The sequence below is a fragment of the Mustelus asterias genome, chromosome 30, assembly GCF_964213995.1.
Source record: "Mustelus asterias chromosome 30, sMusAst1.hap1.1, whole genome shotgun sequence".
In the NCBI taxonomy this organism is placed as follows: domain Eukaryota; kingdom Metazoa; phylum Chordata; class Chondrichthyes; order Carcharhiniformes; family Triakidae; genus Mustelus; species Mustelus asterias.
Window position 1 is genome coordinate 10,619,488 of NC_135830.1, and position 24,953 is coordinate 10,644,440.

Here is a 24,953-nt window from a genome sequence, read left to right on the forward strand (position 1 = left end):
GTCTGCTCGGGTACACTGAGGGAGAATTTAGCCTGGCCAGTGCACATTACCGGCATGCCTTTTCGGACTGTGCAGGAAACTGGACCACCCAGCAGAAATCCACGCATAAACGGGTAGAATGTACAGACTCCGCACAGACACTGACCCACGCCGGGAACCAAACCGGTGGCCCTGGCACTCTGAGGCAACAGAACTAACCACTGTGCCACCATGGCACCCACAATTCCATAAGACATGCATGATTCAAATTTATCACACTTTTTGCAAACTAAACCGATGGAAGAGGCTGTTAGAACTACAGGCATATCTCAGTCATAACATCACGGGAAAGATCTTTGCTGGGGTCACACTTGAAATACATCATCTGCTTGCAGACCGGGTATATCTGATGTGCAGTTTGGTGATTGTATTGGAAGATTTACTCCAGCCAACAACTTCTCCATGTTCCATATATGTCCATATCTTTAACGTACTTCGGTCAATCTCGCTAAGACATGCAACACCGTCAGCAGGGCAAGGAATACAGGATTTTGGTGATAACTGGTTTTACACCAAAGCTCCTAATGTCCATTCATGACACAAAAACAATAACACACAATGACGAATGGTAGCTTAATGGGCAGCACTTGTGGCCGAACTAACTTTTCAAACATTGGCCTCCTCAATCATCAGAAAAGGTGACATATGTAAAGGAAGCCAATCTGAATTGGATGTGTTTATTGTGTGTCCATCATGTGGTGTAAATGGAACGATGCACGTGATCATTGTGGAATTAATTTGTATCAAACACGATGTATTTCACACAACACACACACACACCAAGATGCTCAATTTGGGTCCCGCACGGAGCACTCGATTCCAGAAATGATTTGGAAAGAGTCCAAACATAGATTTTAAAAAATAAATTAAAAAGGTGAATAGAGAGTGCCTGCCCTTGACATCGACACAGCGTCTGACCGTTTGTGGCATCAAGGAGCCCGAGCGAAACTGCAGTCAATGGGAATCAGGGGGAAAAGAGTCCACTGCCTGAATCATGCTGAGCACAAAGGAAGATGGTTGTTGATGGTCAATCGTGCCATCATGCCAATCATGCAGGATTTCTTCAGGTAGTGACCTCGCCCCAAGCTTCATCTTTCATCAAAGTTCAGAAGTGGGATTTTCACAGGTGATTGCACAAAGTTCCGCACTAGTTGCGACTCCTCAGTTACTGACACAGTCTGTGTCCATATGCAGTAAGACTTAGAAAACATTCAGTCTTTGGCGAATGAATGGCAAGGAACATTAATGCACCACAAGTGGCAGGCAATGACAGTCTCCAATGAGGGAGGTTCCAAACCACTCCCCATGACATTAAATGGCATTACCCATCGCTGAATTCGCCCACTATCAACATCCTGGGAATTATAATTCGTGAAAATCTGAACGGAGACAGACGTTTAAATCATGTGGCCACAGGAGCAGGTCAAACGCTCGGAGTTCTGCAGTGAACAACGCACCTCCTGAATTCCAAACTCCTATCCATCATCTACAAGGCAAAAGGCTGGAGTATGAACAGATATCACAGAACAGTAAAGCACAGGAACAGGCCCTTCGGCCCACCAAGTCTGTGCCGACACAGATGATTGAATATTCTCTACTTGCCTGACTTGTGCCACTCAAAAGCTCAATGCCATTCTAGACAAAGTAGCTGGATCGAAGGACACCCCACCAACCAGCTTCCCAAAGCTTGCCACCACATTCTCAAAGGAATTCATGGTTTGACAACAAAAGCTGACTTTCCCAGTGACATCAAAATCACATGAAAAAATTTTAAACATACCATATCTCTGCCTATATTCAGCTAGCCTCTGCGTCTGTCTATATTACAGTAGGCTGCGCCTGGATCACATTCCAGGAGGTCATGTCTAAGCTTTTTACTGCACTTGGCTCAATATCAGGTGTTCGTATATGAGACACAGGCCCTGCTTATATTATAATTTGTAAGTTATGGCTGTACTGAGCCATGCTTCTGCTGATCCGACAAGAGGCCGTGTCTCAATTCTTACTGCCTCAGAACATTTGCCACTGCATACTAAACTGGAGCAACTGCTTCATACATGACACATGGATCTGTCACAGTTTTTATGCTAATAGTTCATTAGATTTTGATAAACTCGATCCTGTTTGCGTTAATGCTGCACCAGTCCATGTATTTGTTTATTTCAGACTATATCACGTCTGAGCTATAATTGCATTTTGCAATACCTCCTAATTGCTGCATTGTCCGTATCTCAGTGTGTATCAGTCTCGGCCCTGTACCAGTAATTATTACAAATAAACTGGGCTCTGTCTCAGTTTACATCATTCTAGGTACTGTATCAGTAATCATTACTAAGACACTGGACTCTGTCTCAGTTTACATCTGTCACTGTCATGTATCTATTAGTAATTATTACTAATGCACTTGACTCCGTCTCACTCTAAAGAAATTTAGGTCCTGTATCATTAATTACTGGGCTCTGTCTCAGTTTATATGTATGAGCTCCTATGTCCAGTAAAACTGCACTAGACACTGTCTCAGTTTTATTTTCCTCGACATTGTCATATATATTTGTAATGTTTGCTTCATGGGATGTGGGTGTCACTGAAAAGATCAGCATTTGGCCTTTGACCATCCCCACATGGCACTCGGAAAGAAACCTATTTCTATTTTGCTGGATCAGGACCCAGTTTATGTCAAATTAGAGTCTGTCTCTGTTAATACACTGCTGGATTAGAAATCAATTTATATTGCACTAGCCATACTCTCTGGTTAAGTAATATTTGATCCTGACCCTGTACATATATCATTAGACTGTGTTAGTGCAATGCCTGCACTTAACTTTGCCTCTATTTGAATGATGTCTGCATTTCTCCGTGGTTCTACGAGAAGAAGAGATATTATGTTGGATGAGAAACAGTGGTCTCTGGCAGGATTCGGAAACAGGCAGTATTGGATCGACAGTATTTGGTCGGTGCGGGCTTCCAGTGCCGAAGGGCCTGTTCCTCTGCAGTAATTTTCTTGTTCTGTGTTGACAGTGCATGCTATACAGGTCTTAGTAACCATTCTCAATGCAGTCAGCAGAAGTAGATTTCAGATAACACTGCTTCTTTTCCTTGTTTAAGAGGATGCAGAGAATTGTGTCCCCCTAAACACTTCCCTCATTACTGGCATTGTCCAGTGCAGTAAAAACTGAGACCATGTCCAATGCAATATAAACATGGATAGGGTCAAGTGGAGAAATAAGACTCCAGCTAGTTTAATACAAACAGACAGGTCTAAATTAATACAAACCGATACAGCGTCTAGTTTGATATAAACTGAAACATGTTGATGCATAATATAAACAGGGACAAGGTCTAATTTAGTATATGATGTGGAGACAATACACATCTTTTTAGCCTGTCTTGATGCTCTCTCCACTCACATTGTTTTGTTTCTTAAAGACTTGATTAGTTGTAAGTATTCGCATTCCAACCATTATTCATGTAATTTGAGTCTGTGTCTTTATAAGCTCTGTTTGTGAACAGAATTCCCACTCACCTGAAGAAGCGGCTTAGAGCTCCGAAAGCTTGTGTGGCTTTTGCTACCAAATAAACCTGTTGGACTTTAACCTGGTGTTGTTAAACCTCTTACTGTAATTTAGTATAGTCAGAGAAAGCATCTCGTTTAATATGTGTAGAGATAGGGTCTCGTGCAACATAAACCGAGGCATGACCTTATATAATAGAAGCTGACACAGGGTAAATTTACTGTCTAATAAAGAGACTGGTTCAATCTCCATGAAATCTGGAGAGACGGCCTACTGCCCCATCAAAAATTCACAGGACAGGAGTAACATGGGGTTAGCTGTAAAGTTCGCCCATGCATTGCCAAATTTAACACTCCCAAGTCAGGAATAGCATGATTTAGATACAAAGTGAACCTCCCTCTCACTATCAAAAGAAAACATTCCGGGAAAAGGGAGACTGTCTAGAAACAGAGTGAAACTCCCTCTACAAAGTTTGCTCAACACAATGAATGCATACAGACCAGGGACTCTCTTCTAGGTAAAACCACTTGTGCATTTTTCCTTCAGAGAATCGGGAGGCAAGTTTGAATTGGTGTTCGGTAGAGGGGGAAGATCCCTCGACCCAGTCCCATAAAATACACCCAGGTCAGGTACAGCAGAGATTAGATACGGATTAAATCTCCCTTTACAAGTAATATCAAACATTCAAAGGGCAGGTACGTGAGTTTAGATGCAGACTAAATATTCCTCTACACTATCCAGTCAAACAGTCCAAGGGCTGGAATAAATACAGGGAAAATTTCTTTGGTACTGCCACATCGAATCCTTGTTCCGAGGTACAACACAGGTTAGATACAGAGGGAAATGTATAAAATATCCCAAGATCATAGAATGCTCAAAAGATCTTTTAGAGTAAATCTCCCTCATGGATTCCAATTCATTGCGTTGCATTCCTTACAACTCTGGCTGAGAGAATACATTGGGCAACATTGAATTCAGATTGTGGAAGGAAGACGATGAACTATCGTGAAGAGACAAGACACAGAACCAGAAGGAGAAAGACAGAGAGAGAGAGAGATGAAACACAGGGAATTTCCCCGAACACATTTGCCGTGTTATCACATTTCGGGATCAGAGGGATTCTTTCCTAATTCTGAATATAGATATTGTCATGATTTTTTTTCTTCATATAATTGATGAATAACTAATGTATAAAAACAATCATTTCTGGAATCCGTTGATCGATTTGCATGTTTGTCTCTATTTCTGTGCTGTGTTGGTGGGGAAATATTTGTTGTGTTTTCGTCAGTCAACAATCTAATCTGGGATTTCTATTTCTGTGTTTATTTACATAAGCAGCTCACTGTTTACAATGAAATGTTCATGGCAGCAAAAACAGATAAACCGTCACTCATTCATTCGTTTCAACTCAAAATAGTGGTTATTTTAAGATTATTAACAGTTGGTTCAAAAGGAATAGAACCTTTTTAACATACATTACACCAGATGTTATTTAATTAAATGAATGAATACATTCTATTTAAGAATTTGTTCTGAAAGTTCTGATGTCACAATAAATAAAGTATCTGTGAACAGGCTGGTATTCCATTGAATGTTAATTTGATTGATGATCTAAATTGCTTCAACTAGACAAGTTAAAACAAAGAGAACTGATGTGTGAAATATTCCTGTCATAATTAGTGATCAGACTCACACGAGGGAAGAATAAAAAACCCAGTGTGGTTATCACTAAGTGATACAAGTAGCATTGCTGCCTCACAGTGACAGGGAAGCGGGTTCGATTCCAACCTTGGGTGACTGTGTGTGGTTTTTCACATTCGACCATGTCCATGTTAGTTTCCTCCGGTGCTCCGGTTTCCTTCCACAGTCCAAGGATGTACGGGTTAGGTGGATTGGTATGATAAATTGCTCCTTTATGTCCAAGGATGAGCAACGTAGAATCACAGAATCCCTACACTGCAGAAGGAGACCATCGCTTCATCAAGTCTGCACCAACTGTCCAGCAGGGCATCATTCCCAGGCCCAAGGTGGATTGGCGATTCTAAATTGCCCCTTAGTGTCCAACGATGTGTAGGTTAGAGACATTAGCCTCTGAATATGTGAGGTTGTCGGGATAGGGTGAAGGCTGGGCCTGGATAGGATGCTCTGCTGGAGAGCAGCTGCAGACTTGATGGACCGAATGGCCTCCCACTGCACTGCACTGGATTCGATGATTCTATGCTGCTATGATCAGCAGAGGAATGAATATATTCGCATTAATCTCTCAGCACTTCCAACGTATTACAACTTTCATTTTGGTAGAGCTTACATTTATAGAACGCTTTACCCGACTTCATGTAGTCCCAAAGTTCTTAAAACTCACTGATGTACCTTTGCTGAATTTAGTCACTGCTATCATGTTGCAAATACAACAGGTCATGTACGTACAACAACTCCCACAAACCGAGATGTGATAAATTGCCAGTAAATTTGTGATTTTGTTTGAAGAATCAGTATTAAGGTAGGATATTGGGGAGAACAGCCTTGCTCTTTCGAATATATCAATGAGATTTTGCATCCTGGCATCGATTTTAAATGTGAATCTTGTTCTCTATCTGCTGATGTACACTGACCTGCTGAGTAGCATTTGTGTTACTTTAGTTTCAGATTTCCAGAATCGGCAGCACTTGACACTGTTGTTATTGATCCTCTGGATGTGAGCATCACTGACAAAGCCAACATTTAGTTGTCCCTGCTGAGAAGGCTGTTGTGAACCACCTTGTTGAAACCTGCCCTCTGGATGATTTTATTATTTGTTTTTCCATAGCAGCTTTGATACAACTGACTGGCCTGCTCGGCAATTTCAGTAGTGGCTAAGAGTCATTTTCATCATAGTGGAATTGGAGTCTATGCAGAACAGACAGGGTAAAGATAGGAATCTTCGGCTTTCAGTTATTTCCAAAGAGACGATGTCGTTTGAAGTATAAAAGCAAATTACTACGGATTCTGGAATTGAAACCAAAAGAGATAATGCTGGAAAATCTCAGCAGGCCTGGCAATATCTGGGAGGAGAGAAAATAGCTGACATTTCGAATCCAGATGACCTTTTGACAAAGCTTTGACAAAAGGGTCATCTGGAATCGAAAAGTCAGCTCTTCTCTCTCCTTACACGTGCTGCCAGACTTGCTGAGATTTTCCAGCATTTTCTCTTGACGTTGTTTGTTGTGGCTTTGGGCGGAGTAAATTGATTCTGAATCCTGGGGTGGAGGAATTGTCGGTTGACCCAAGACTATCGTACTGAAGAAGACACTGTAAACACTGTTCAGGGACCTGTCGGACCCAGACCATCCAGTTACTGCCAACATTGAACTCGTTGGCTTTACAGGTCAGTCTCAAAGAGTTTCAGGGACGCCCAGTTTCTGCCTCTCGCTGACTCAACACAACCTCCGATTCGACACTTGTAAAAATATCTAAAATCCTATGAAAATAAAACGCCACGCACTCCGGACATACTCGCTCACCTTTTTCCATCGGGAACAAGATACAAAAGTCTGAGGAAACGTATAAACCGACTCAAAAACAATTTCTCTCTTGCTGCAATCGGACGTTTGAATGGACCTACGTCGCATTAAGTTCATCTTTCTCTACACCCCACCTATGACTGCAAAATTACATTATTCACTCTCTCCCTTCCTTCCCTATATACTTTATGCTCTGACTGTATCGTGAGCAAGAAACAATAATTTGCACTGTGCACTAATATGTGCGATAATAATAAGTCAAATGAAATCAAATGAAATATATCAAAAACACCAAGGACTATTCCCGGTGAATTGATTGCTGGCAATGGAACATTCCAGAGACAGACTAACACCGAGGGAGTAACAGTGAAATCCATTGTCATGTCTCTGCTCGTCCAAGAGGTGAAATTGCATTTGAGCATCAGTTAGAGAAAATAAACAATTTCAGTGTAAATTAAGTGCCTTTATTTCTGCACCTCTTCACAAGGGAATGGACATAAACAGATGACATTACCTTATCAGGGTAAAGCCGTCAGTCTGATTTGCAATAATTCTGTGTCTCTAACACATTACAGCGAAATATAATTCATTAGAAGAATTATTATCGATTTATGTAACTAAATGCTGGGATGATTGTGTTTCAGGTGTGGATAGCTATCACTGTAATTTGGGACTGGATATAAGAAGAAGGGAAGCAGTGGCCTCGCGTTATTATCGCGAGACAATTAATCCACAAACTCAACTAATGTTCTCAGGACCCGGCTTCGAATCCCGCCACGGCAGGTGGTGGAATTTCAATTCCGTAAAAACATCTGGAATTAAGAATCTACTTATGACCATGATATCATTGTCGATTGTGTAAAAACCTATCTGGTTCATTAATGTCCTTTCGAGCAGGAAATATTCCGTCCTTACCTCATCGAGCCTACATGTGATTGCAGAGCCACAGCAATGTGTTTAGCTCTCAACTGCCCTCGACAATGGGTGGGCAATAAATGCTGATCAGCCAGCGGCACCCATGTCCATCGAATCCCTGCAGTGCAGAAGGAGCATATCGGGCCCGCACCGACAACACTTTTCCCCAGGCCCTATTCCCATCCCTGCTAATTCACTTGATTCTATGGGACAATTCATCATCGCCAAACAACCCAAATGGCATATCTTTGGAGAATGTGCAGACTACACACAGACAGAGACCCATTCCGGGAATTGAACCACGGTCCCTGATGCTGTGAAGCAACAATGGTAACCACTATGCTACCGTGCCGCCCACTAATAAATTAACAAAATAAACTCCTTATCTGATACAATGTTACACCTTATATTTCCCAACAGCTCCTTAACCCTGTGAAAATTAACGGTGAAAGAAAACTTCTTGACTTATAATTAAGCATTGAGTTGACAGAGAAACATAAAATTGACATTGACTTTTGACAAAGAAGCTAATGAATGAGAACGGAACACGGCAATCAGGAAAGTTCTCCTTCAGCATCCAAATCATGACAGATCATTGTATTGGCGAGCAGCTGGTATTGGGAACACAGGACATCAGGACTTTGCGGCATAATGCACAATATCACAAGAATAAATACTTTATCTTTCACTGAACCAGGTTATGAACTGGTCATTTCTTCACTCATTGGCAGTTATGAGAGGGACTGTTAAATAATTGAAATCAGATTATGCTGGACAACAGAACACGTTATACATCAGATATAAGTTTTTAATGAGGTGCAGAACATTGAGAACATGCCCAAGTCCCCGCTGTTCAAGGTAGATATATGATTTTCTTTTAGTTTTAATTATTTTCATTTTTGTGCCTTTACACTGATCTCATGAGACTGAGGGATTGGGGACATCAGCATAAGTTGTTCATAAAGAGGCTTTAATTGTTGGAAGGACATTTCTTTGGAAGCTATACAAATGAAATAGCATCAAGTCAATTGACTAGTTTCCGATACTTTTTAATGACATAATGAAAAGTGCATTCATTTAAAATATTTGCTTCGAAGAAAAAACATTTAAAATATGCCTTCCTTTTGGGAATAAAACATTTATTGTATAACTGACGAACTCCCATGTTATCCTTACAGATTCACGTTAATCTGTCCCACGCAGTATTTGGCAACTGTCCAGGCTGCTGCCAAATACCCAAAAATATTTACAGGAAGCATCTGAGGGTGTTTGTTCAGTAAATCAAAAAGCTGTTTCCTCAGTACTGAACACTTGGCTGCAAGCCAACTTCAAACTCTCAGCATTGTCAATGGGGCCTATTTATAAACAAATCTACCCAGCAACAGTACTGGAGGCAATTTAATTATTTTTAAGTTGCAAACATGTATGAATGTTTCCCACTTCTTCAGAAAAGAAAGTATTCAGCTTCTCCGGCACCTTGTTAGCAACAATGATGAATCTCTCCAACACAACAAAACATTGATGGATAGATATAGAAAAAATACAGGCAGATTTTGAGAGTTGATTCAGAGAGGTGATATATTTTATACTAGATAAACATGTATGCTTGTGTTTTATTTCACTTCATTCTTCCATGGGACGTCAGAATCTCTGGAAAGGCCAACATTTATTCCCTTTGCCTAATTTCTCTTGAACTGAGTGGTATGCTAGGGCATCTCAGAAGGCATTGCCCAGTTAGTTATATTGTGTCCGTCTGCAGTCACATCCTGATGAGACCAGGTAGGGATGGCAGATTTCCTTCATTGGGGAATCAGAGAGGTTTATCTGGTCGCTGTCAGTATGTATTCCAGATTTATTGATTGAATTCAAATTCCACCAGCTGCCAGGGTCGGATTTAATCTCGTGTCTCCACATCATTGGCCTGGGCTTCTGGATTACTGGTACCTGGCATTAATATTACACCACCATCTACCCAGCAATAAAGGAATACTTGCGTTGATGCAGGGATGAACGATAGTTGGATGCCTGAATGTTTTGCTTGAGAAATCAGAGAGTGGACGGATGGATGGGACGATAGCTGGTCCTAAAATTTGCTGTTCTACATTCGCATATTTGTGATTTACTACTTCAAAAATCGAAGCAGGTCCTTTATTCCAAGTGTGTCAGTATATAAGACCATAAGTCCATAAGACATAAGAAATAGGAGCAGAATGAGGCCACTTGGTCCATCGAGTCTGCTCCCGCCATTCAATCATGGCTGATATTTTTCGCATCCATATTCTCTTGCCTTTTCCCCATAACCACTGATCCTCTTATTAATCACAAACCCATCTATCTCTGTCTTAAAAACACCCAATGACCTGGCCTCCAACCTTCTACGGCAAGAGATCCACAGATCCACCACACTCTGGCTGAAGGAATTCCTCCTCAGCTCTGTTTTAAACGATCGTCCCTTTAGTCTGAGGTTGTGCCCTCTGGTTCTAGTTTTTCCTACGAGTGGAAACATCCTTTCGTAGGAAAAACTAGAACCAGAGGGCACAACCTCAGACTAAAGGGACGATCGTTTAAAACAGAGCCCACTCCATCCAGGCCTCGCAGTATCCTGAAAGATTCAATAAGATCTCCCCTCATCTTTCAAAACTCCAACGAGTACAGATCCAGAGGACTCAACCGTTCCTCATACAGCAAGCTCTTCATTCCAGGAATCATTCTTGTGAAACTCCACTGGACCCATTCCATGGCCAGCACATCCTTCCTTAGACATGAGGCCCAAAACTGCCCACAATACTCCAATTGGGTCTGACCAGGGCCTTGTACAGCCTCAGAAGTACATCCCTGCTCTTGTATTCTCGCCTTCTCGGCATGAATGCTAACATTGCATTTGCCTTCCTGAACCTACACTTTAACATTAAGAGAATCTTGAACAATGACTCCCAAGTCCCTTCGTATTTTTGATTTCCTCAGCATTTTCCCATTTAGAAAATAGTCTATGCCTCCATTCCTCCTTCCAAGTGCTAACCTCACACTTTTCCAAATTGTATTCCAGCTGCCACATCTTTGCCGACTCTGCTAACCTGTCCAAGCCCTTCTGCAGCCCCCCTGCTTCCTCAATACTACCTGTCCCTCTACATATCTTTGTATCATCTGCAACCTTAGCAACAGTGCCTTCAGTTCCTTCCTCCAAATCGTTAATGCATACTGTGAAAAGTTGTGGTCCCAGCACTGACCCCTGAGGCACACCACTAGTCACCGGCTGCCATCCTGAGAACGACCCCTTTATTCCCACTCTCTGCCTTCTGCCAATCAACCAATCCTCTATCCATGACAGGATCTTACCCTTAACACCATGTGCACTTAACTTATTTAACAGTCTCCTTTTCGGCACCTTGTCAAAGGCCTTCTGGAAATCTAAATAAATCATGTCCACTTGCTCTCATTTATCTAACTTCCTTGCTACCTCCTCAAATAACTCTAACAGATTTGTCAGATATTACCTCCCCTTCACAAAGCTGTGCTGACTCAGTCCTACTTTATCATGCACTTCCATGTACTCTGCGATCTCATCTTTAATAATGGAATTTTAATGAAGCAAGGCTAACTGGCCTATAATTTCTCGTCTGCTGCCTCCCTCCCATCTTAAACAGTGGTGTTGCATTCGCTACTTTCCAGTCCTCTGGTACCCTCCCTGCCTCCAGTGATTTCTGAAAGATCACCACCAATGCTTCCACAATTTCCTCAGTTATCTCTTTTAGAAACCTGCGGTGTAGTCCTTCCGGTCCAGGTGATTTATCCACCTTCAGACCTTTCAGTTTCCCCAGAACCTTCTCCTTAGTGATGGTCACTACAGTTACCTGTGCCCCCAGACTCTCCTGGAGCTCTGGCATTCCACTGGTGTCTTCCACCGTGAAGACTGATGCAAAGTAACTATTCAGTTCCTCTGTCATTGCTTTGTTTCCTATTATTACTTCTCCAGTCTAATTTTCCAGTGGTCCAATGTCAGTTTTTGCGTCTTTCTTACCTTTTTTTATCTTGAAAAGAACTCTTCCTGTCTCATTTTATATTACTAGCTAACTTACACTCATATTTCATCTTCTACCCCCTTATTGCTTTTTTAATTGTCCTCTGCTCCCTTTTAAATACGTCCCAATGCTCTGGCTTCCCACTAATCTTTGCTGCTTTGTATGCTTTAACTTTTGCTTTAATGCTGTGCTTGACCTTTATGCTGTGCTGCAACCTTTAGTCCATCCAGATTTTCTCGGTGAATCCAATCCCCGAGATATCGGGAACAAATGAACGAAGAGCAGTCTGATTTTTTTTCCATCTGCTGATGGTGACTCGAGTCATAGAGTCATAGAGGTTGAGAGCATGGACACAAGCATTTCGGCCCTACTTGTCCATACCGCCCTTTTTATTAACCATTAAGCTTGTCCCAATTTCCCGCGTTTGGCCCATAACGCTCTGTACCCATCCTACCCATGTAACTGTCTAAACCCTTTTTAAAAGACAAAATTGTACCCGCCTCTACCACTACCTCTGGCAGCCTGTTCCAGACACTTGCCACACTCTGTGTGAAACAATATCCCCTCTGAACCATTTTGTATCTCTCCACTCTCATCCTAAACCTATGCCCTCTCGTTTTAGACTCCTCTACCATTGGGAAAATATATTGACTATCGAGCTGATCTATGCACCTCATTATTTTATAGACATCTTTAAGATCCGCCCAAGCCTCCTATGCTCCGGAGAAAAAGTCCCAGTTTATCCAGCCTCTCCCTACAACTCAAACCACCAAGGCCTCGTAGCATTCTAGTAAAACTTTTCTGCATTCTTTCTCGTTTAATAATATCCGTTCTATAATAGGATGGCCAGAACTGTACACAGCATCCCAAGTGTAGCCTCACCGATGTCTTCAAAATCTTCAAATCCAAGAAGGAAAGAGGGATTAGGTTGAGGGGGGAGGATTGTAATATTTGCCGATGATACAAAGATAGGTGGAGGGGCAGGTAGTATTGAGGAGGTGGGGAGGCTGCAGAAAGATTTAGACAGTTTAGGAGAGTGGTCCAAGAAGTGGCTGATGAAATTCAACGTGGGCAAGTGCGAGGTCGTACACTTTGGAAAAAAGAATAGAGGCATGGACTATTTTCTAAACGGTGACAAAATTCATAATGCTAAAGTGCAAAGGGACTTGGGAGTCCTAGTCCAGGATTCTCTAAAGGTAAACTTGCAGGTTGAGTCCGTAATTAAGAAAGCAAATGTAATGTTGTCATTTATCTCAAGAGGCTTGGAATACAAAAGCAGGGATGTACTTCTGAGGCTTTATAAAGCACTGGTTAGGCCCCATTTGGAGTACTGTGAGCAATTTTGGGCCCCACACCTCAGGAAGGACATACTGGCACTGGAGCGGGTCCAGCGGAGATTCACACGGATGATCCCAGGAATGGTAGGCCTGACATACGATGAACGTCTGAGGATCGTGGGATTATATTCATTGGAGTTTAGGAGGTTGAGGGGAGATCTGATAGAAACTTACAAGATAATGAACGGCTTAGATAGGATGGACGTAGGGAAGTTGTTTCCATTAACAGGGGAGACTAGGACGCGGGGGCACAGCCTTAGAATAAAAGGGAGTCACTTTAGAACAGAGATGAGGAGAAATTTCTTCAGCCAGAGAGTGGTGGGTCTGTGGAATTCATTGCCACAGAGGGCTGTGGAGGCCGAGACGTTGAGCGTCTTCAAGACAGAAATTGATAAATTCTTGATTTCTCGAGGAATTAAGGGCTATGGGGGGAGAGCGGGTAAATGGAGTTGAAATCAACCATGATTGAATGGTGGAGTGGACTCGATGGGCCGAATGGCCTTACTTCCGCTCCTATGTCTTATGGTCTTATGGTCTTATTTGTAACATATGGCCCTTTCTAGTGCAACAAATGACTCAACATATAATCACCTAAATTAGCGAAGATAACAGGCTAAAACAATAATGAGGCAATTGAAATGTTGTGAAACTCACTGGACAGATCCAAGTGGGAAATGGCTTTCCAGTATTGTGTAAGTGTGCAAGGGCGGCACGTTGTCATAGTGGTTAGCCCTGCTGCCTCACAACGCCAGGAACCCGGGTTCAATTCCCTCCTCAGGTCACTGTCTTTGTGGAGTTTGCAGTTTCTCTCCTTGTCTGTGTGGATTTCCTCCGGGTACTCTAGTATCCTCCTGCAGTCGGAACATATGCAGTTCAGGTTGATTGGCCATGCTGATTTAACCCTTGTGTCAGGGGCATTAGTGGGGTTAATATGAGGGGTCACGGGAATAGAGCCTGGGTAGGATTGAGGTCGCTCCAGACTCGATGGGCCCAAAGGTCTCACTCTGCACTGTAGATTCTTTGTTCTATGAATAATTAATCTGGATCTTAAGATTCTATACCGTCACATTAGATATTATAAATTATATATAACATTAGATACAGGTCCTTTCAGTTATACAGTCACTTTAAAAATGGTTACACACTCCAGTTATATATCAGGGGTTTATGTGTGATGATGAGGTGATTACGTGTCAATAAAGCGCAGAGGCTGCTGGGTAGCTGCTTCTTATCCTCGGTCTGATTTCATTCAACTTCCCAGTTATTTCTGGGACAGATTTGATTCTTTGGTGACAGAAGGGCCAAAGTGACCTCAATAAATTTGAATCTCAATAAACTACAATAAATAAACTGCAATTATATTTGTACCAAATAAAACGCTGAAAATAATTGGTGAAATATTTATTTATTTTTGTGATTTGCAGATTATTAGTAATATTAGCGCCAGGAAATGACCATCTCCAAAAAGAGAGAATCTACCCATTGCTCCTTGTCATTCAATGATATTACGATACTGAATCACCCACTATAAACTTCGTCGGGGTTACCATTGGCTAATCGCTGAATTAACTACATATATAAATGCTCCGGCTGGAATATCAGGTCAGCTTGCTGTGAGTAACTCACCTTCTGACTCCCCAAACCTGTCCACCACCTATAAAACAACAACTCAGGAGTGTAATAGAGTTATTTCCACTTGCTTGAATAAGTGCAGCTCAAACAACATTCAAGAAGCTTTATAGCATTCAGGACAAAGCAGGCGGCTTGACTGGCATAGTATTTGCAAATGCTCACTCCCTCCACCACCGACAAACAACAGCAGCATTGTACATCATCTCCAAGTTTCACTTCAGGAACTCACCAAGACTCATTATGCAACACCTTCCAACCACAGGACTGTTACCATTTGGAAGAACAGGGGTAGGAGTTACCTGGGAATATCAGCTGTAAATTCCACTCCAAGTCAGTCATATAACTGACTTGGAAAGATATCGCCCTTCCTTCACTGTCGCTCGATTGAAATCCTGGAACACCCTCTGTAACAGCACTGTGTGAGTACATACGCCACAGGCTTCGCAGCAATTCACGAAGGTAGCTCACCACCAGCTTACTAAGGGCAATTAGGGATAGGCAACAAATGTTGACCTAGCCAGCAACGATCACATCACTTAAATTAAAACGTAAATATATTAATGTCTATGAATGGTTGGTAACTGGTGAACAAAATTATGCAACTTTGTGAATGGATGGCAATTGGTGAAAATAAATACCAATTTTGTGAACATTTATCATCTTCTCTTTCTTAATGGAAGATAGGATGAGCTCCACAGGGAATGCATGATTCAAAAGCACAACACTACCGGGAAAAAAGCCGCCAGAGGACACTGCAACAACTACAGATATATATACATCATTGCCAGTGACACATCTGAAAACATTCATCTGTTTGAAGATCCGGATTATCCTGAAGCAGAATGTTGTGTTTTTAATGGAAGATTGACTCTGGAAAATATCTGCTTTATATGCCCTATGTACTTATCTTTACCTTCGTCAATCTCATCAAGCCATTCAACACCGGTAGCAGAGCAGGGACTACCATATTTGGGAAAAAGTCGCTCTCCATCAAAACTCCTCAGTCTCATTCATGACACAGAAAACGACAACATTAAACCACAATTGGTAGTTTCATGGGCAGCATTTGTAACAGAGCCAACCTCTCAAAAATTGTCCTTCTCAGCCATCAACAAAGGTGACATATGAAAAAGAAACTATTCTGAAATTGATGTGTTTACTCTGCGTCTATTTTTTATTTTAAATGAAAGGACGCCGGTTATCATTGTGAAATTGATTTGTAAACAATATGACGTTTTTCAGACAATGCACACACTCACACGGACACACACACACACACACACACATTTTCCTTCAACTTAAGACTCCATCTTTGCTTCCTGGGGGGCTTAAGAGACAATTACCCCAACTATCTTTCAGATGGAATGAAGAACAAATACATTTTCCCCAGCACCATGTTTGCTGAGCTGAACATTAAAGGCCCCATTGTCTCCAACAGCGCCCTGGTCAGCATTCCTCCTTCTAACCAAAATGAACAAATATACATTACCATGGACTGAGGCATTATGCTTTGATGCTGACCTGGCATCATAGGAACATAGGAGCAGAAGTTCCCCTCCAAGCCACTCACCATCCTGACTTGGAAATATATCGCCGTTCCTTCACAATCGCTGAGTCAAAATCCTTAAATTTCCTCCCTAACGGCATTGTAGGTCTACCCACAGAACATGTACTGCAGCGATTCAAGAAGGCAACTCACCATAAACGTCTCAAGGGCAACTAGGTATGGGGAATAAATGTTGACCAGCCAGCGACGCCCATGTCCCAAGCATGAATAAAAAAAGCAGACGCATGCCATTCAGCTTCTCGAACTCGCCCCCCATTCATAAGATCATCGCTGATCTGTGGCCAAACCCTATGTACCTGCCCTTGGCCCATATCCCTTGATACCCCTGTTCAATAAAAAAAACGATCTCAGACATAAATCTAACAATTGAACCAGCACCCACTGGCCTTTGCGGAAGAGAGTTCCAAAAGTCCACCACTCTCTGGGTGTAGAAATACTTTCTATCAACTCTCCTGAACGGCTTGGCCCTTTTTAAAAAAAATTATGGCCCTTTATTCTAGAGCCTTCAACTGTTGGAAAACATGATTGATCCGCCCGATCCTACCCGTAAAAATGTTGTAGATTTCTGTAGGAGCACCCCTCAACCTTCTGAATTCGAGAGAAAAAGTCCCAATTTGTCTAATTTCTCCTCGCAACTTAACCCCTGAAGGCCAGGTCCAATTTTTGTGAACCTGCGTTCAACTCCCTCCAGGACCAAAATCTTTGCAAAGGTGTGGTGCCCAAACCTGTGCACAGTACTCCAGGTGGACTCTAACCAGGATTTTGCATAATTGCAGGATAACATCTGCATCGCTATACTCCAATCCTTTAGATACAAAGGCCAGAATTCCGTTGACCTGCTTGACTATTTTCTGCATCAGTTCGTGGCATTTTAAGAAGCTATTCACTTGAACACCCAAATCTCGCTGGGCATCCACTAAATTTTACTTTGTGCCTTCTAAAAACTACCTTGATCTATCATTTGGATTATTTGACTTTTTGTGTCATTATCTAAGCCGTTATCAATATTGTAAATAATTGAGACCTCAAGACAGATTCCGGCGGGACAAAACTTAACCTGTATTATTCAGCAACGTACATCTCATCTATAATTCGTTGCACCTTAAATTTGGGGAGTTTCCGCAGAAGGGGATATGGTATTACATTTATGAATGTGAATTATTTGTATATTACTATCATAAATCATACCTGACAGCGATATATTTACAGTAACTGTAATTGCAGAATTTTGCCAGCAGATGGAATTGGCACCTTGATGGTTTACATTACATGAAGAAGGCACTGCCTCAATAAATACTACACTGGACCCTAACTTTGCAGTTCTGCCACATGCAGTCCTGAATGGTGATGGACATTTAAACAAATAACTGCAGCAGGAGCCTCAAACGAAAGCCCCATTTTTAATGATGGGGGAGCTCTGCAAAAGGTAAAAGAAACAAGACTGAAACAATTGCTGCCATCTTCAGCCAGAAGATGTTCCATCTCGGCCTCTCCCTGATGCCCCGAACATCACAGATGCCAGTCTCCAAGGAGGTCAACTCATTCAACATGATAACATGGAGGATAGGAATAGGAGTAGACCATTCAGCCCCTGGAGCCCGCTCCGCCATGCAATATGATCATGATTGATCTGTGGCCTAACCCTGTGCTGAAAGCATTGGATACTGCAAAGATTATGGATCCTGACAATATTTCAGCAATAATAATAACGATTTGTGCTCTGGAGCTAGCTGAGCCTCAGCCAATCTCTTCAAGTACAGCTACATCACGGTCACATACACAACAGTGTGAGAATTGGCAGACATGACCTGTTTCAGAAGGTAGGACAAATCCAACCCGACCAACTACCGCCCAATGCGTCCTCACTCGATCAACGTAATGGGAACTATAAAGGATCATCTAAAAAAGTAATAATAATATAATAATAACAATGCTGCTACAACTACAAATACTAGTATTCTGCTCAATGATGCTCTGTTTGGGTCCCACTAGGGGAACTCAGTTCCAGAAATCACTGAAGCTTAGTCCAAATATAGTGGAAATAGCTGCTTTAATGAGGTGAGGTGAGAGTGCCGGCCCTTGACATCAACGCAGCACTTGACCGATTGTGGCATCAAGAAGCCCGAGCAAAGCTGCAGTCAATGGGGATCCGAGGGAAAACAAAACATTCCACTGGCTTCAGTCATACCGAGCACAGAGTAAGATGGTTGTGGCTGTTGAAAGCCAATCATCTCAGTCACAGGGTATTTGCTGAAGGAACTCCTCAGGATAGTGCCCTCGGCCTAACATTCATGCTTCAATACAAGCTCAGAAGTGGGATGTTCACTGATGATTGCACGATGTTCAGCACATTTACAACTTCTCAGATACGGAAGCTATCCGTGTCCGTAAGCAGAAAGACTTAGAAAACATTCAGGTTTTGGCTGTGAAGTGGCATGTGAAATTCGCGCCACCCAAGTGACAGGCAATGCCCTTTCAAGTAAGGGAGATTGCAATCATCTCCGCTTGCCATTAATGGAATGACTACAGCCGAAACCCCACTATCATCATTCTGGGAATTGCCATTGATGGAAAATTGAACTGGGACAGCCATGTAAATAATATTGCTACAAAAGCAGGTCAGATGCTGGGAATTGTGCGCTAAGTAACTCACCTCCAGATTTCCCAAACCTATCCATCATATAAAGGCAAAAGTCAGGATTGTGATTGAATATTCTCCACTTGCCTGGCGTATGGTCCTGAACCAACCCCCAAAAAGCTCGAAACCACCCAGTAAAAAGCAGGCGGCTGGATGGACACCCCACCAACCACTTTAAACATTCACTCTCTGCATCACAGATGTACAACTCTAGCCGTGTGACCCATATACAACTTGTATAGGAGCAACATAATCCTTTGGTAGCAACTTCCAAACACATTAACTCTGACACTTAAAATGACAAGGGCAGCAGATGCATGAGAACACAATCATCTGCAAATGCCCATAAAACCTCCACACCGTCTTGACTGGGATCTATATCACTATTTTTTCAGTGTCAATGGATGAAAATCTTGCAACTCCCTTCCTATCAGCACTGTATGTGTACTTACTCATATGGAATGCAATGATTTAAGAAGAGGGCTCACTAGCACATTCTCAAAGGAAAAATTATAAGTGGCAACAAATCCTACTTTACCAATGACACCAAAACCTCATGAAATGATTTTGAACATGTCATATCTCTGATTACGTTCAACTGGCCCCCACGTCTGTTTGTATTGCAACAGGCCATGTCCCAATCACATTACAGCATGTCCTGTCTCTGTTGTTTCTCTACTCGGCTCATTATCAGTTGTTCATAAGTGAAGCCAAGGCCTGTTTTACCGATGGTTTCTGAATTATGACTGTGTTGAAATATGTTTCAGTTAATCAGGGCGGCACGGTGGCACAGTGCCAGGGACCCGGGTTCAATTCCCAACTTGGGTGACTGTCTGTGTGGAGTCGGCACGTTATCCTTGTGTCTGCGTGGGTTTCCTCCGGGTGCTCCGGTTCCCACTCACCGTCCGAAAGAGGTGCTGGTTTGGTGCATTTTGGCCATGCTAAATTCTCCCTCAGTGTTCTCAGACAGGCGCCGGAGTGTGACCACTCGGGGTTCTTCACAGTAACTTCATTGCAGTGTGAATGTAAGCCTACTTATGACACTAATAAATAAGCTTTAAATCTTTAATCTGGGAAGAGACTGTGTCTCAATTCCGACTGCATCAGAACCTTTATCTGTGACTCCTATACTGGAGCAACATCCTTCTTGCGTTACAAAAGTTTCGGTCACTGTCATTACTCTAATGGTTCGTTCGATCTAATAAACTCGACACTGTTTTAGTTAATGCTGCACAAGTGCATGTATTTGTTTATTCAACACTGTGCCCTGCCTCTGTTATTATTGCATCATGTGATCCTTCTAATTTGCTGCATTGTCCATATCTCAGTGTATGCCAGTCTAGATCACATATTCATAATTATTACCAATGCACTATCCTTTTTCTGAGTTCATATCAGTCTAAATATCGTATCTCCAATCATTAACAATACACTAAATTCTGTCTCAGTTTTTATCAGTCGAGGTACTTCTTCAGTAATGATCATTAACACACTGGACTCTGTCTCAGTTTATGTCAGTCCAGAATCTGTATCAGTAATTACTGCTAATGCGCTAAGCTCTACCTCAGTTAATATCGGTTCAGGCCTGTATCAGTAATTGACACTATATGTCTCAGTTTATATCGCGCAAGTTCCTGCATTCGGTTAAATTGCACCAGACACCATCTCAGTTTTTCTTGTATTCGTTGATGTCATTCATATTTTTAAAATATTTATTTCATGGGATGTGGGTGTCTCTGGTAAGGCCAGTATTTCGCCTTAACTTCCCACAAGGCACGACCTCATTTCTATTTCACTGCATCAGGCCTCTGTTTATATTAAAATAGATCCTGTCTCTGTTAATACTCCGCCTGACCAGAGCTTAGTTTATGATGCACTAGACCCAATCCCTGTTTATATGACATTTGATCCTGACTCTGTCTATAATTCGCGAGACCAGGTCACTGTTATTACTGCACTATAGTATTCCTCTGTCTGAACTATGGCTCCATGAACATTACTCAACGGTTCTGTGAGGTAGAGAGATAATATAATGCATAAATATGCTGGGCTATAAACATCTGTATTCAGCAGGATCTTGAAACGGAAAATATTGGATCGACAGTGTATGCTGCGCAGGGTTTGATATCTATTTTCAATGCATCAGTAGAATGAGCTTTCAAATATCACTTCTTCTTTTCCAGTTCCCAAGACTTGTCTCCATCCGTCAGAGTTGTACCTGTAGGAGGATGCAGAGAATCGTGTTCCCATAGCCACTTTTCACATTATTGTGCAATGTCTAGTGCAGTAATAACTGAGTCCGTGCCCAATATAAAATGAACATGGACATGGTCAAGTGCATCCAGTTTAGTACAGAGACAGGTCTACATTAATAAAAGCAGAGTCATTGTCGATCTCAATATGAACAGAGACATGGTGATGTGTAATATAAACAGAGACAGCATCTAGTTTATTATAAACAGAAAGTACGTCTAGTGTAATGTGAACGGAGACAAAATCTTCTTTAATATAAACCGAAACAGGGATTAGTTAATTTAACATCAGCAGAGACAGGTCACAGATGAGTGCAATATAGAGACAGGGCCTAGAGTCCCATCAAACATTCCAAGGTCAGGTGTAGCATGTGTTTAGGCACCGAATGTAAAGCTCCCTCCACAGTGCAACATTAAACACTCCCAAGCAGGTGTAGCACGGGATAGATAAAAAGTGAAACTCCATCCACACTATCTCAATCAAGCATTTCCAGCAAATGAAGACTATTTAGAAACAGTAAAAACCTCACTACACTGTCCATTGAAACAATTGGACGCTGGGACAGAAAGGGTTAGATACAGGGAATGATCAAGATACATATTGGAGAAAAGCTCCCTCTATAGATTGAATTAAATCCATTTAGTTAGTGGCCTGAAAATAGACCTGAGAGAATACATTTGCTGGAGTTTGACTTGATGTTGTTGAGTAAAGACAATGACCCATCGTGGAGAGACAAAACAAGACACAGAATCAGAGAGGAGAAAGACAAAGAGAGATAAAGCACATTAAATCGCCATGTCCTTATATTTTGTGATTAGAGGGAATCTTTCCTAATTTTGAACATTGATAATCATAGCTTGTTTTGTGCAGAAAACGGATGAAAAAATATGCCCAAAAAACAATCACAACTGGAATCCAATGATTGATTTGCATGTTTGCCTCTATTTCTGTGCTGTGTTGATGGGGAAATATTTGTTGCGTTTTTGTCAATCAATAAATCTAATCTGGGATTTCTATTTCTGTGTTTATTTCCATAAACACCTCACTGGTTACAATGAGATGTTCATGGCAGCAAAACCAGATAAACCGTCATTTATTCATTAGTTTCAATTCAAAATAGCGGTTTATTTTAAGTATATTGACAGCAGGTTCAAAATCAATAGAAACTTCGTGAATACCCATTCGATCAGACGCTATTTAATTCAAATAAAAAAATACCCTCTAATCAAGAATTTGTTCTGAAAGTTCTGATGTCAGGATAAATAAAACATGTCTGAAAAGACTGGTATTCCACTGAATGTCAATTTGATTGATGATTTAATCTACTAAAACTAGACACGTTAAAACATCAGGCAGAGGAGTGACGATAATCGCATTAATCTCAGAGCTTTTAACATATCAATTCTTGCATTTTATAATATTAACATTTGGAAAGGCCTTGCATTTTCATAACGCTTTACCTGACGTTAGGTCGTCCCAAACCATTTACAACTCACTGATATATTTTCGCTGAAGTTATTCACTGCTGTAATGTTGGACATACAACAAGTATTTGGTGCACAACAAGCTCCCACAAAGCGAGATGTGATAAATGAACAGTAATTTTGTGATTTTAGTTGAAGAATGAGTGGCCAGGATACTGGGCAGAACAGTCCTGTTATATCGAATTTTATCAATGAGATTTTACATTCTGTCATCGGCCTGAAATGAGAATCTGTTTCACCCACTGCTAATGCCCACTGACCTGCCTTTTTTGTTGTATTACTTTTAGATTTCCGGAATTCGCAGTAGTTTGCACTGTTCTATTCATTCTCTGGATATGGGCATCACTGACAAAGTCAGCATTAATTGCCCATACTGAGAAGGCGGTTGTGAACTACCTTTTTGTAATAATTGCCCTCTGGTCGGTTTTATTTATGTTTGACTTTCTGCAGCAACTTTGAAACACCTGAATGGCTGTTTTGTCAATTTCAGAGGCACGTAAGGGTCAGCTTCATCACTGTGGAACTGGAGTCACATGTAGGACAGACAGGCTAAACATAGCTTTTTTTATTGATTCGTGGGCCTTGCACATTACTGGCTGGCCAGCATTTGTTGCCCATCTCTAGTTGCCCTTGGAGGGCAGTTGAGAGTCAACCACATTGCTGTGACTCTGGAGTCACATGTAGGTCAAGCAAGGTAAGAACGGCAGATTCCGTTCCCTAAAGGGACATTAGTAAACAAGATGGGTTTTTACAACTATCAACAATGGTCTCACTGTCATCAATAGATTTTTAATTCCAGCTATTTTTTATTGATTTCAAGTTCCACCATCTGCTCTGGCGGGATTTGAACTCAGGTCCTCAGAACATTGACTGAACATTAGTTACATAGAAATTAGGAGCCGGAGGAGGCCATTCGAGCCTGATCCACCAGTCTTCATGATCATTGATTAATTTCCTATTTCAAGGCCACATTATTGGATTCTGCTCACACCCCCGATACCATTAAAATCTAATCACAAATCAATTTATTTCTTGAATCTATTCAGTGGCATGACATCCTAAGCCTTCAGTGCTCGAGCACTCCGTATGTTCACTAGTCTCTGAAGTGAAGAAATATTTCCTCATTTCTGTCCTAACTTGGCTACCCTATGTCTTGAGACTGCATCCCTGGTTTGATACTACCTAACCAGCGAAAACGTCCTTCCTTCATCTCGCCTGCCCAGCCCTGTTAGAATTCGTTTAATTATTCATAAGTTCATTGATTATCAATGTCACAAGTAGACTACACTGCAATGAAGTTACTGTGAGAAGGCCCTATGGCCACACTCCAGCGCCTGTTCAGGTACGCTGAGGGAAAATTTAGCATGGCCAATGCACCGAATCAGCACGTCTTTCGGACTGTGGGAGGAAAAGGGAGCACCTGAAGGAAACCCACGCAGATAATGGGAGAATGTGCAGTCTCTGCACAGACAGTGACCCAAGTTGGCAATCGACCCCAGGTCCCTGGCATTGTGAGGCAGCCGTGCTAGCCACTGTTCCACTGCATCGCCCTCATTTTTTATGCTTTGAATGTTGCAATCACAATTTTACGTATTTCAATCAGATCTCCTCTCATCCTTCTAAACTCGAATGAATACATGAGGTGGAGATGCTTGCGTTGCACTAGGGTGTGCACAGTAAGAAGTCTCGCAACGCCAGGTTAAAGTCCAACATGTTTATTTGGAATCACGAGCTTTCCGAGCGCTGCTCTTTCATCAGATCAGTCAAGTGAATACAGGCCCAGTCGAAGCAATTTCGCCGTATAGGACAGTCCCACCAATCCGTGTATCAGCTGCACTCGCCAGAGACCCTTTCTTAGGTCGGGAGATCAAATCTATACGCATTACTCCAGATGTGGTCTGATGAAGACCAGGCATTACTGCAGTAAGACTTCACTAATTCCGAACTCAAATCTTCTTGCAACGAAGGCCTTCCCAATTGCTTGCTGTACATACCTCTCCGATTTCATTGTTTGGTGTAAAAGGATACCCAGATCAATTTGTACATCACACTTCCAA

The 24,953-nt window shown here is 41.8% G+C and overlaps 1 gene segment (V, D, J or C); it reads right to left on the minus strand.

Moving 5' to 3' along the window:
- Positions 1-24,953, minus strand: part of LOC144480755 (Ig heavy chain C region-like) — a 99,877-nt gene that overhangs the window by 4,744 nt on the left and 70,180 nt on the right. Inside the window, 1 exon segment of the C gene segment in view lies at positions 14,949-14,976. Coding sequence covers positions 14,949-14,976 — 28 coding nt within the window.